The 15,493-nt window shown below is 34.2% G+C and overlaps 1 protein-coding gene across 4 annotated transcripts in view; it reads left to right on the plus strand.

The window, feature by feature from the left end:
* Fur2 (furin-like protease 2) overlaps positions 1-15,493 on the plus strand; it is a 1,328,139-nt gene that overhangs the window by 739,134 nt on the left and 573,512 nt on the right. For all 4 annotated transcript variants that reach the window (XM_074181937.1, XM_074181935.1, XM_074181936.1 and 1 more), the window contains one exon: positions 6,021-6,125. In XM_074181937.1, coding sequence (XP_074038038.1) covers positions 6,021-6,125 — 105 coding nt within the window. The remainder of the gene's footprint in view (positions 1-6,020; positions 6,126-15,493) is intronic.

Consider the following 15,493-nt stretch of genomic DNA (forward strand, 5'->3'; position numbering starts at 1 on the left):
TGAAGTAACCTACAAGTAAAAATATAATAATTGAATAAATAAAAAAATAAAAATTAAAGGAATGCAAAAAAGAAAATAATAAAAATTGAAAAAGTGTAGAGATTCCAAGTCACGTTAGTTCACGACGTTTCGATTGTTGGTATCTACAATCGTCTTCGGGTGATGACTGGGTCATCCAGTCATCACAATATAATTGTTATTTTCAACTATTCTTTTTCAATTATTCTTTTTTACTTGTTTCAGGGATTTCAAATCATTTTATATAGTAGACAATGGAAGTCCGAACTAGTGAAATTCATCACGAAACATTGTCAATCACCTTCATAGTACTAGTATGTTATAAAAGCTAATAGGGAGATTTACTTATTCTGTAAAAAAAATATTCAATTTTTTTCATACAATTACTCATGTCTGAAGCCATGTCTGAAACAAGTTACATTCTTATTAATCTACAGAGATAACCCTTCTATATCATATAAATCATGTAATGTAGTAATTGATGTTTTTTTTTCAATTCTGAGCGTATTTTTTTCTTTTGAGACCATATTGATAACAGCTTGTTTAGAAAAATAATTTTACTTTCAATTCTTTCAAATCAGTGCTCATAATTTCTTTTTTTTTCGAATTTTTTTGGATAATAGTAGAAGCTTCCAGTTGATGTGAGATAAATCCGTTCTGAAGGATATATTTTTCAATGTTTTTCTCTCTTTTTTTTTCTCGAAATATCATACTCATTGCACAGCATGATACCCAAAGTGGGGTTAAAAATGATTAATTTTTTCACTTTAGTTTTGCTTCTTACATCGTTGTACGATGTGAAGAAATATCACTTCAATTAGGAAATCGGTATACCAATACCAAAGTATTGTTTGTTCAAATGATCCAGTGTCGAATAATTTTTCGTGGACGAGCTGTCAAGTCATGATTCTTCAATTACCGAAATTATCAGGAATATTGGCTAGAATTTGATTTCATGATATTATAAAACATGACCAATCATAATATGTTCAAAAACTGTTGTATGTACAAGTTAGAGTGGCCCAAGTCGGGCGACAGACACCCTGTATTAAAGCTCTGAGAACATATTCATACATCTAATAGAAAGTTTTTGAAACAGAGTTGATATTGATTTCTCTGTGATCGACAAACTTAGTCACAAATGACATTTTGAGTTTACAGTTTATCCCATATATTCTCGAAACAAAAATAACTTCAGTTCTTATTTTGGTTTCACTTAACAGCAAACAACTTCACCATTTTCAACCTTCTATCCACCTCTTATCGTTTACGAAATTCCCATACATAGACTCGAATCTGCAGAACCCTGTATGAAAAAATGGAAATAACATCAGTAAAAAAATAATTTAGGTTATAATTTTTTGGTACTTGTTTACATATTTTTTTATACTCGAAGCCAATTCTGGGTTATACCTGAACTCTCAATATACACCCTCTCTAAATAGACCGTCGGTATTGCATTCATTTTTTTTGTGGCGATAAAGTGGTAACTAGCACATAATTCAAAAAAATAATATATTTTTTCTTGGATTTATTGGTTTCCAGCCTTCCACATTGTGAAAAATTAATGAATATAGATCAACAGATAATCTGCTCAAGTGTAATGAAAGACAAACTGAAAAGTTTCTCCTGAGAAATTATTGTGTAATATTGTGTAATGTATAAAAGTGGCTTTATTAATAAATGATATTAAAATTGCATATAGAACAGATAATACGTTGGGAAATTATAGAAATTAGGAGTCGGAACTGTGATAGGTGAATTTATGAATTAACACACGACGTTTATCAATGATGAAATGTATTAACACTAAAACACGACACACAAAATATAAAAGTGCTACGTGGTTTTGACGAAACGAACAGTTTCACTTGCACGAGAAAGATATGTTACCAGCTCGAAGGTTTGACTCAAAAAAGACCTATTATCTATCCTAAGATTTCTCCTCATATCACCTGGCAGAAGCAGAAGTGTTCGATTACAGTGTTCGATTTGGATGACTGCTTGACAATAGATCAACGATATAACATAACAACTAAAATATCGAGAAAGAATACTAAGTGCGAGCTATTTGAGCTGCTAAAAGTTGAATACATTTTTGCAACAATGAAATTGAGACTACAATTGGAATTGTATTTTCCAAATAAATAGAATTTTGCAAAGATACAATTTGTGAGATGTTGAATCGCGAGTTTTAAATTGAAATCGAATTGCGATGAAGAAATGATCAAACGGGAGAAATTCGATTTTTGAGTATTTGACCGTAACTGTGCAAAAATGTATTGAACTGTATGAAATTGTTAAAGAGAATTGTGAAATTTTCGTGGATGAGAGAAAAAAAAAGGTTTACAAATTATTTCATCTTGTGATTACTAATCAAATCGTCAAAATGAAAGAAAAGGTTGCAAAATTATTTAATTGAAGCCTGCCTAGTAGTGTTCGGTGAATCGAACACGACGACCTGAGCGCGTCCTAAAGGCAGGTGGTGATGCTGGTTCCTGTTGTAACGGAGCTTGATTATCTCCTGGATTAGTAGGAATTCAGTCCAGCCAACACAAATTTCGGGTATTCGACCACTCGATTTTTGAGTGTTCGATTACAGTGTTCGATTTGGATGACTGCTTGACAATAGAGAAATGAAATGTTTTTATATTAAGTAGTGGTAAGAAAAGTTCCTACAGGAGTATATAAATTGGATTGTGGAACTTGTCCGAAGGTATATATTGGTCTATACGGCAGAAAATTCAGGAATCGCATTCAGGAACATCATAATATGAGCTATGTAAATAAGAAGACAAGTTCAACATATTTGAATCATCTCTTGCACATGGAAAATGAAAGTTTGAAGCTAATTAAATTATTTAGACACATTAGAAATTTGAAAGTTCAAACATTCTACTGAATGACCAACTGGATTGAAATAGTTTACCATTACTGAAACATTACTGAAACATTTGTATAATTATTGGTGTAGAAGTAATGTATGTCCTAGGTAATTATAATTGAATATGTACCTGAGGTATATAAAACTTGCGTTGATGTACAAATAATATATGCTTTAGGAAATCATGGTTGAGAAATGTACCTGAGCATATAGTTTTCACTTGTGATTACGTGGGATATATGAAAGTTAGAGTGAAGATTTAGTTTTCAGTAGGTTATTCACTCTAAAAAAGCTACCGTGATAGCGAAACGTGTCCTGATATTTCTGGGAATTGAATTTGTGAAAATCAGATCGTTTCCGGTCTCGTTTGTGCAATTTCTATGGATCTCTATCGAGTAACGATTGAGTCAATAAAAATATATACTTTTGAAGAGTCCTGTTAGTCAGTAACCTGTCTTGTTTATAAATTCTGCTTGAAAAAACATTCACACAAAGGATGTTTTCAACTTTCGTCTCAGCAAAGCATTTCCACAGAGTCTGTTGCAATGCACTTGATACCTACCAAAAGTATATAGGGTGTTCATCAAACATGCGGCAAAAAGTTAAAGGACTGTTCCTTGGACTATTCTAAGAATATTTTGTCCCTTGATGATTTTTGATAGGGCGCTTTGTTTCGAAGATACGAGGCGAAAAATTATTTCGACAATAACAATTTTAGTAATTTTAAAATTATTTACGTAGTCGAAATAATAGTATAGCATACTACACTGGACCTACCAAGTAATAAAAAGTTTAACAATTTCGTTGGTACCTATCTACAACATTTCGATCCTACAAAACGGCTGCAGACATTCAATTTGAATAGTATGTTTCGTAAGTGATCATTTGTATGTATCGAATAGGTTGAAACTGATTGACTTTGTCTATTTGACTTGTATTTTCTGTGTTTAATATTCAAAGTCTTGTTAGTGAAGTTCTCAACTTGCTGATATCAATTCAATGAAAGCTAGGCGGTTGAACAATGAACGATTTCCTAATCGTTATGTACCTAATAGAAAAACCTTCCAAGGTATACATCAACGACTTCGTGAAACAGGAGCATTGAAGCGAAATGGAGGACCAGGAAGGCCAATGATAGTAAGAACGGTAGAAGTAAAAGAGAATATGCTGGCCTTGATAGAAGAAGATCCAAGTACCTCTACTCGAAAAATTGCAAATATTTTAAATGTAAGTAACGGGACGATTTGAAACATTCTTAGAGACTATTTGTTGTACCCATACCAATTCAACGAGTTCAGGCACTTCTTCCTGCAGATTTTCTTTCATGTATTCTGTCAATGGTTTTTGCGTACATTGGTTCAAATCCCTCAACTACTGACCCTTTTTTTTATCGATGAGGCCAGTTTTTCAAGAAATACTATAAGGAATTTTCACGATAACCACGTTTGGGCTGAAGAAAATCCACATGAGGTGCTTGAAGATCACTTTCAACATCAGTTCTCGTTAAACGTTTAGGTTGGAATTGTAGGTGACTTTCTAATTGGACTGGTATTTTTGCCAGGAAGACTTACCGGCGAGGTATACAGCAACTTTTTGAAACAAACGCTACCTCAGTTTCCGGAGAAAGTACCACTGTTTACAAGAAATGCAATGGCATAGCTGATTTTGTCAATTATATATTATTACATATTCATTGTTCTCCTTCTTAGTATCGTGAACGTTTATATTAACTAGTTAAGCAATAATTCAAGTCACTTCTACTTGTCGAAAAAAAAAACAGTTTTGAATGGATTATTTCCTTCGAACCGATATAATGGTGAAAAAATTGTTGGCTTGGTCACCAAAATACAGTTTTACAGCGATTAAACACTTCTTCGTAACAGCGATAAAACTAATAACGATGAATAACGATGAGCCTGGAACCTTTGGTGTGAAAGTTGAATAACTTTTTTCGAGATCAATTGCCCTAACACCAAACTGATATTTTTGCACTCGACGCGCGTTGATTGGACTTCAGGTATACAACCTCAGGTAACAAATTTTAGTATATAAGGACTAACCAGACTAGACTAGGTATTAATTTTCTTCTCCTGAGGATCCTAACTTTGTTGGCGAAACGCGCGTCGAATGCAAAAATATCAGTTTGGTGTTAGGGCAATTGATCTCGAAAAAAGTTATTCAGCGATAAAACTGATATCTAGGTGTCCTTATTCTTCAATCGTATGTGACTATCAGTGCATCATTCTCACAATTTTAGTCCCAATCAAATTGATCCAATGGAATCAAATATTCAAATATGATTGTGACTGAACATGAAAACTCTGCATAAATGCTTCTATAGAAACTCACAGACTCAATTTGATATCATAATCATGACGGTGATTGGACCCAAACTCCAATGAGAGAACTCAGTTGATATGTAGATCAAATACAACTCGCCAATACCTACAATGAACAGATACAAAAAACTGAAACCACAGGAAAATGAGACAACAATATTTCAATTCAACAAGTCGGGTGATCCAGTTGCCGGCTTTGCGGACTCACGTTAGAGCACGATAGATTTCAACAATGAAATCCATTTGTTTTCATTCACGTACTTTGTTCGTATATTCAAAATTTGCGTCAAAAATAGTTGTACTTTAGAACAAATGTTTTTGTTGATATTTCTCGTTATTCAGGTAATAAAATTAATTCAGTTCGAAAAATTGATATTTTGTTTTTGTGTATATTTTATTTGATGTAATTCAAGAAATAATCTTCACGAATACCACACAACCTTGAAATTTTCTCAAATAAATATCTATATTTTCGTTGAAATATGGATATGTATTGATGATATTCTAAGGTCTTGTGGTATTACTTTCCATTAGCGCACTCACTCTCTTCACTATCTCGTTGAATAACCTCGAACCCATAACTAAAACCATTCTGTATATACATTGCTCCACTTGTCAGTCTTCACAAATGTCCACAATTTTTACTAGTTTGTGCCATAATTCTGCCATTTTTTTCACAAATCATGTCGCATAAAACATTCCCGATTTCGCGTCGTTTACCAGATCCAAATGCTGACCGTTATCAAACGGACTGACGTAGCGGTTTTGTTTTGTTTCAGATCGGCAGTTTGAAGGGCTACTACTTGTTCGAACACGAGCACGTCCATAAAAGATCTCTGCAAGCGGACGACCACCATAACCGCAAGCTGAGCGACGAACCCCAGGTTAGTAAAATATATATTATATCGAAATTTACCGACATATTCATGAGTAAGTCCGAAAAAAGTAAATAGATTTGGGGAATGTATGTGACAGGCATTGTAGAGATTTGTAGAAGAAAGTAAGCATTTTCATTTTATTAAAAAGACATAATTTGAGTGGGTCAATTGGGCTGAAAACGAAATCAGTAATAATAATGGCGTGTCTTTACGAACTATATTCTACATTTTCAATGTTTGACAAACCTAATTTTACAATATGAAGTACCGACATTTCAAGTACCCGAGTTTCTAATGAATTAAATTACTTGAGCTAATGTCCCAGTTTCCACATTCTCAAAAAAAAATAGTAACGAGGATTATTCAATTATTCATTCTATTGATTTCTAAACAGTCTGATTGAGTTTCAAACTTTTCTCTTCTAAATCTAATACTCGTATTCATGTTTTAACTCATTTCCTTCTGCTGAAATGTGGATTGCAAATATGGAATTGGTCTTTTTATTCACAAAACTACTTCTATGATCTTTAACTCTTTGGGAAAAACGTTCTTACTGTTTGGCCAATATACAGTTATGGGCAAGAGCCATAAGTTAGCTTATATACTCCTGATCTATCCGACACCGAAGTTTTGTCCTTATTGCTATTTCCAGACTCTCAAATGCATCGAGTAGCTTGGTGTCATGCACATGCTTAATCAGTTTCAGATTGTTTTCACCAATTCTGTGGTCCTTGCTCCTTCCCTAAACTTGTTTCCCTGAACAAGTTTAGGGAAGCACTTCGTAAATCTTCAACTTTTCAAAAAGAGGAGAGTAATAACAAGTTTATATTAATCCCATATGAACCCCAATACACGAGAGGGCTTCAACAGATATCCGATAAAGTAAATATGAAAGTTGCATATAAAACTTCTTATAAATTGCAACAGCTTCTTGGTGATCCAAAAGATAGACTAGAAAACACAGAAAGGTCGGAGATTTATGGAATCAGTTGTCAAGATTGCAACAGCAAATACATCGGCCAGAGCCGACGACCGATTAAAACCCGCTTCAAGGAGCATTGTGCACACATGAAATACGGAAGGATAGAAAAATCCAGTGTCGCCCAACATGCTCTAGACAAGGACCACAGAGTTGGTGAAAACAATCTGAAACTGATTAAGCATGTGCATGACACCAGGCTACTCGATGAATGTGAGAGTCTAGAAATAGCAAAATGTAAGAACAGCATGAATGGCGATAAGGGACCCATCCCGATTAGCGCGCTTTTCAATATTCTGTTAGGAAGAGAATAATTACTAAGAACTTGCAGGTAGTTAATTACCGAGAAATTCCATATTGGACTTCAGGTATACAACCTCAGGTAACAAATTATAGTATATAAGGATTAACCAGACTAGACTAGGTATCAATTTTCTTCTCCTGAGGATGATAACTCTATTGGCGAAACGCGGGTCGGGTGCAAAAATATCAGTTTGGTGTTAGGGCAATTGATCTCGAAAAAAGTTATTCAACTTTCACAACAAAGGTTCCAATATCATCGTGATACACAGGTATCCAAAAAAAATTACTATCCAAGATTGTATAGTGAGGCAATTGAAATTCATAAACACAAAGATGATTTCAATCGAAAGGAAACAGGCCTGAACAATAATTAAATCTGGCTACATGTCCTAAACCGCACACAAAATTAGATCATTCAGCACTAGTGATAGGAATGAAGCCACACCCAGCACCGTTGAAATGAAACCAGAAAAATATATTCTTAACATAATAGTACCTATACGCTGAGAAGACAACGAGAAAAATGCATCTGTTACCTTCTTTGTCTCATTCATAATATTCACTGCAGCCGTGGGCGAAATATCGCGCTCAAAAATCTGGACGTACCCGAAAAATCACTTTGACACAGTTATAAATGACCGATTACAATGAAACTCATCAACATTAATGAGCATCTCACCATAAAATGGTATACAGACTCATCAGTATTCCGATGCCCACATAGAGAATTTCAATAAAAAAAAACTGTTAATTAGGAACCAAATTTAGTGAAAAATCACAGTAAATAATAACTTGAACTCGAAAATGATCCAACATATCCTCAACGGGCCATAACCGAGTACCGAGTATTCCTTAACAATAAAATAATACTTATACCTACAAAACACTCACCTTTGCCGAAAATTCATCAGAACGAATATATATAAATATATATATATATATATATATATATATATATATATATATATATATATATATATATATATATATATATATATATATATATATATATATATATATGGAAAAAAGGTTATTGGACAAAGCACAACCAAGTGTTGCCCATCCTTCACACTTGGCTGTACCGTACTGACGAAGGCTAAATAGCCAGAAACACGTGTCTGCGGTTTGGCCACCTTCCTATGAGTGCTTTGTCCAATAACCTTTTTTTCCATCGATAATACCATCTCACTCAATATCCCTCTATTTTTATATATATATATATATATATATATATATATATATATATATATATATATATATATACCTATATATATATATATACCTATATATATATATATATATATATATATATATATATATATATATATATATATATATATATATATATATATATATATATATATATAAAGAAGAAAAGTTGAATCTGCTGGATCACCTTAAGAACAAATATAAATGCTACAGGATACAAAGTTCATCACCTCAATGAAAGGGATTACGAAAGGAGAGTACGATTGGCGAATTGGCTAAGACGTAGAAATAGGGAAGTTGTAAATATTTGTGATGAAATAATATAGACGGAGGAATCAAAATTCACCAACTATGGTTGGTTTAACATTAATATTCATTATCGGTGGAATAATACCTACAAATGCACATTTAGGGAAACTTATTTCCAAAAAAGGTTCGGAATAAATGTTTGGTCGAGAATTGTGGGAAAAATATCCTTGGTCCTTTCTTTTACGATGATCATTTGAATAGTGGAATGTATCTTCATTTTCTTTTCAATGAATTCGACGGCAACTGAGATGAATTACCACTGAATATCCGCCATGAAATACAATATTTTCAACAGGACGGCGCTCCTCCCCATAATGCAGCAATTAAGGGAACATTTAGATGCAATTTAGAAAATGGATTGGAAACAATGGACCAATTAACTTTAGATTTTTTTTTGTCGGAGAATACATAAAGAATAAAGTTTTTTCAACACCAAGTATAGATATCGACCACCTCAAATAAAAAATAAAAGATACGTGTATTAGTATTACACATATTATGCTAGAAAATTGCTACAAAAATTGTCTGGACCGACAACTTATGTACATTCAACAAGGAGGACGTCAATTCGTACATTTAATTTAGATTGCCATGTAGCTTTGACTTTCCGTATTGGTTTCATTTTTCCCACAAGTTTTTCTGTTTGATTGTTGTCACTGATGACGGTGATTATTTCAATTGACATTGATAATGTCAAATGTGATATACCCTTGGATTGTGAATTTATCGCTTTATCAATATCTTCAATAATAAAGACAGGTCCGTATTAAAAAAAAAAGTTGATGGTGGCTATGTTGACACGAAACGTTTTATCGATTATTTACTATCCCATCGTCATAGGACACTTTGAATACGATAACATTTTTTCCCATTTTTTGATATTCTCCGAAATAACAATTCCATTCGAAAAAAACGAAAAACAGCATTTTTGGTTTTCCCCGTAACATTCGAGAACGTCGAGAGTCCCCGTAAATTTTCTTCGACCATTGTATTGTTCCCGATGACAGTTACTTTTTTTCCCATTTAATCTTCTTCGTATCTGTTATGGTTTAGAATATAGCAATGTTACCACATGATAAAAGAAACGGCCTGTATATTATTTTGAAACTCTTCCATTTGGAAAATAGTGTCCTTGTGGAATTAACTTTTATAGACCATTTTCAAAATTTCATGTAGAGTGATTGGAATCCAACGTGAATGGTGTTTGCTGCTCTCATAGTGTTCAAAGGGTTTTCCTGCAGTATACAAACATATTTCTATTGGCAAACTTTTTTTATTAATAAATGCATTTCTTATTATTCTGAGCATTCATCTGAATTCGAAAAGCAAATAATCTAAATTGTTTCATCTATAAACCTGACAAATTTTGCCAGGTTCATAGAGAAAACATCGAAATCACATTACCATTTACCTATTTGTTTCAAAATATAAGCTTCTCCTTTTCTTTCACGATCACCGCATGGGTGATAAATGTTTTATTCTCTCCTGTCATCGGAAATCGAAGTATGCCGGAGACCCATTAACCCCTGTCCAACCCTGGTTTGCACCTCCGACAACTCCGGAAGCGATATCATCACGACCGTCGTGCTGTTTCTAAACGATGGGGTGAGAAGCGGAGCCGGTTTTATAGCTCTTGGAGACTTGTTGATTATTAAATGTGTTTCTTAGTTTCTCTTAAAAGTCAGTTAATGTTAATTTTATCAGTTTGTTCGTCACTGAATTGTGGAAAAACGGTCTGTATTTTTAGCTATTTATTTTTCAAAATATGCAAATATTATATTCAAGTTTACTTTTCTAAAATTGCTATTCACGTTTTAATACTAGATGAAAAATATCTCTAAAAATTTTAAAATTGTTAGTTCAATCATCAGAAGTGTTTTCTGAATCTTTCTAACTCGCACAAGCTTCAGACAAGTTTGAGATGTTTGAGACAGGAACTATTTCAAGTTTCTCTTTCTCAGTTTCAAATTTGGGTGAATCTTTTCGAAATAGTTGACGATGACAATTCATCATTTTCTGTTGGTGAATCGTCGTCAATAACTGCAAGTTGTTATAATTTGCAAGTTCCATACCGACTTGTCTGGCCATCAGTGATGCCATCAGTACCACACCGTCAGCGGCCATAGAGATCCTTCTAGATTCACCTCCTCTCCACATATTTCTGGAGAGAGAAGCTAGATGGACTGCATATAGACTTGTGCACATTGCCAATTGCACAAATCAATTCAATGCAGAGTGCAACAGACTGTTGGTTGACACTGGAAGTCTCAGCATTCTGGAAATGACCTCTGACTTTATGCCTCCAACTGTGTCAACTGTGAACTACCTTATAAAGTACTGTACCCAAGGAGAGAGGACTGGATCCTCCGGGAGAAGGAAATATTAAGAGCAGATAGTTGTTGGTTCACAGATGGATCAAAAACACCTTGCGGTTCCGGTGCAGGTGTCTTCAGTCGCAGACCAAGGACAGAGATATCAACCTGCCTAGGAATCTATGGGGCTTTACTTCAAACGGAAATTCACGCCATTGAATTGTGTGCGGAGAGATTGGAAGAATACAACCTCATGCACAAGTCAAAAAAAAACTTCTTGGACAGTCAAGCGGCGTTGGAAGCTCTCGGCTCCTACTGAGCAACGTCTAAATTGGTAGCAAATTTCCAAAAACGACTCTGCTCAATAGGAAGACTCAGCAAATTGTCTCAGGTCTGGAAACGTGGCAATGAGGCTGCTGACTCCCTTGCAAAGGAGGGTGCTGCAAGCAGCTTCATCGGACCGAAACCTGTCATTAGCATCGCTTTAGACTTTGCCAAACAAAAAATGAACACCTGGATGGCAAGAAGATTCATGGAGTTCTGGCAGAATCTTCCAGGATTGGCTCACTCTAAGGCGTTTATTCACCCTTCGAAGCTTGATACCAAACAGTTGTTGGACTACAGTAGGGATGAACTACGATGTCTAATAGAACTTCTTACAGGTCACTGTCATTTGAATAACCATATGCAGAGACTCGGACTGTCGGAAGACAGTGTGTGTCGCCTCTGTTTGGAAAATGATGAAACAGCAGAGCACATACTTTGTGCCTGCACCGCTGGGGACCGAATCAGGTTTTTAGAATTCGGTAGAGCCGTAGTCTTACCATCTGACCTGAAACACCACTCACCATACAAACTAATCGGCTTCGTTACTTTAGATCTAACCTAATCTAACCTACAAGTTCCAAAAATTTTCTCTAATTCGGATTTCATGAAGCATTCATTGTTGTCAATATGTGTCGATATGTGTTCCCTTGAAACATACAAGGTTTTTCTTTCTGACTATTATAAGTGGTTCTTTCTTTTATTCTCCAAATTTACGCAGCACAGAATAGTGAATCGTGGTTTTTCTTGGTCTTTTTTCTTGGAACATTTGTCATCTTTCACTGAATATGTTTTTTATTGGCAATGCACAAAATGAAAGTCCCGTTTTGTCTGCATTGAACACTTCCCTTGGGGGATGATCCTTTGAAATGATTTAGAGCTTTTCTTTCTGAGAGAAACTTGACACCGGCTAATTCACCACGTATTTTCTTCGAAGTGATATCATGTCGACGATGGAATTGCTATCTATTTGATGTCTCAAAGTTTTTCAGTCCTAGATTGGCAAGAGTTTGCACTTCTTTTCGAAGTCAAAGACTGAATAGTTCCTGAATCACGATAATGAGTCATTACAGACAACTGCCGTATTAAAGGAACAACTTTGCCTAATAGTCCAGTCATCTTGATGAGTTCACCTCGGAATTTGAGATACTTGGCTATAAACTTGTATCAATTTGGCAAAAATATTAAGTTTATACGAGTTTATTGGTGGGTGTCTCAAATTCTGGGACACTCACCAAATTTTGACTAAGATGACTGAAAAATAAAAATAGTTGAATGACTAAGAACATTAAAATTTTGCGTTGAATACCTTGATACGTTGATATTTTCAAACCGCCTCAAATCAAACTTCAGATATAAAAAATATTTGGATTCTTTGGTTCCTCAAAGCATCAGGACACAAGGAAGCTGAGCGACAAATACAATCACGATATGGCATTATGAGGAATCACAGATCAATAGTCTGTTATCCATTCAATGTGTGAAATCGTACTTTACCCACAGTTAATTCCTCCCGAGAAAAATAGGAAAAACACATCAATTTGTCTTTCAGCACCTGTGATTCATTACCCTGCTAGGGGTAGGTTCTCCTTAGTTTCTATACTTTGAATGTTTATTGAATTTCCGATCAGTAAATCAGAGTCGTTGAAGTAATTATGATTAGCAGAAGTTTTACTTTGTGACAAACTAATATTATTAATCATTCATAATATAATGTCAGTCTGTTGTATCGATTCGTGATGGATAATTTTTTTAAAGACGATGATCAAGAAATAATAGATTTTATAGAAATGCCCAGAGGATATTCACTAATTACCTTAGTTTTCATCTGACTATAGTTAGACACTGTGGTATTTAGACTAATTACCATTAAATATATGTGACTGGTTATCTGTTACGTCTTTAAATTAGATAGAGATACGTCTACTTTTAAACGACTAATTTTTTATCAAGTCTCGAAGGACTTTTATTTTCGATAGTCATAGTTTATTGAAGTTACTACACGTTACGTCAATTGGCATTTGTAAGCATCAAGTTAGAGCCAGATCTTCAACAAACAAAATGAAATTGTCTAGATAACATTTTAGAAATTGATATATCAGTCAAAAACAATATCATGCCACAGTCAATGTGTTACATGTTAATTAATTTTTTAGGACATTCGTTAAATTACGTAGAAAAATCATATACAACCTTGATGTTTATTCATTTATTGCTCATTTAACAAAATATGGAAAGAAGAAAAAAGTCCATATTTGAAATAGTGTTTACACGAGAACCATTAAATTCTAGATTTCGGTACCCTGAAAATAATACGCTCTGGATATTCAATTTCATTCAGTCACTTACCCTCTGAAATACCTATGAAATACAAATACGAGAAATAAATAACTTAACTTTCAAATATTTAGTTCTTCACAGTATAACTTTACATCACTGTTGAGTTATATTGGTATTCTGTGTCACTTCTGTTAAGTTCATATCATTGAAAGATTTGTTCAAAAGGGTTCACCTGTGACGTCATTGGAGATGATTTTACTCCAAACAGACCGTCTGTGACGTCAGTACCCATGACGACCAGACAACCGTAACAATTAACCTATTTTATGAGATTGAGAAATAAAACTGACTAGATGACAAGTTGACATAAATTTGAAAGGGGGAAATCCTTTTTTTATTATCACGGCTAGTGGCCAGAGCTGAATTTGAGAATTGTGCTTACATCTTGGATGAATTTGCCATATACTTCATTAGGAGGTGAATATAAGAGTTTTCTTTTTCTTGTGAAAAAAAAATAAATACTCACTTAATTGTTTTCAGATTTGAATTATTCTATCTTCCTAATCTAGCCGTTGAACACCAGCCGTTGAACACCAGCCGTTGAACACCACTTCAGGACATCAACCATCTATAGGCCCTTTACTTCTATGTTTCCTTTTCCGCTTACCCGTTGGTTGCATTTGGACGATTCGCTTTTATCTTTAACTTTTTTACGATACTAAAAAAAGTCTTGTAACCAGAAGATCATTAATTACAATTGTACCACTCACCAGAGAATCTCCGAGATCATATATGAACATACCAGACCTCTACATGGGTTCCAACAAAGACTCATAGGAGAGAAAATCCCCTGGAGGAAGATATACACTGCCAACATCTTGATCAGACGAGCTCTTACCATTATTTGTATTGCTTTGATAATATCAATATCACACCTCTTGTGCTTGTGAATTGTCCGGCTTATTGGCTTCATTTGAATGCTGCTTTTTGGCTAAAAAGGTAGATAAAAGCTTATAACTTTAATTACATTTTTTCAAATAGCTATAGAATTAATAACTATTTTACTTTCCTCAGCAGTTTTTTCTTCCAATGATTCAAGAAGAAATAATACAATTAACTCAACGTGACAATTCATCGAAATTATATTTACTTACTAGTTTATATATGTAATATACATAGGGGTATATATACATAGGGGTATCAAATGATCATTTCCATCTCTCCATGCGAATTTGAATGGATCAATGTGATTAACATATCTGCTTGCAGCTTGCACAACGAAAAATATACCTTCTAACGCATTAGAGTATTTTTCTACGACTCACTCTCCGAAAGTAACTAGCCACATTATTTTTCACCAATAAAACCCCCATTGTAACCTCCAAATGTCGCTCCTATTATTTAGAGGCGTTTGCAGGTTGTGAATGTTGACTGAGTGATTCTGTTAAAAATACCTAATTTTCACCTTTTTTTAGTAATAAACTAAAATCTTTGTGATAAATGAAGATAATTGAAACCGCTAGGTGTATTCATCGTGTCAATTTCACAACATGGATGCCTATTTCAGTACCTTTTTCTGAATATTCCCAATGAAACTAATAGCCACGTTTTTTTCTTTAACGCTGTGCACACCCTGTATACCTCTATGGCAACTTTCC

Source organism: Leptinotarsa decemlineata, unplaced genomic scaffold, assembly GCF_025532065.1.
Source record: "Leptinotarsa decemlineata unplaced genomic scaffold, Ldec_3_MD MMD2_tig00026328_RagTag_RagTag, whole genome shotgun sequence".
Lineage (NCBI taxonomy): Eukaryota > Metazoa > Arthropoda > Insecta > Coleoptera > Chrysomelidae > Leptinotarsa > Leptinotarsa decemlineata.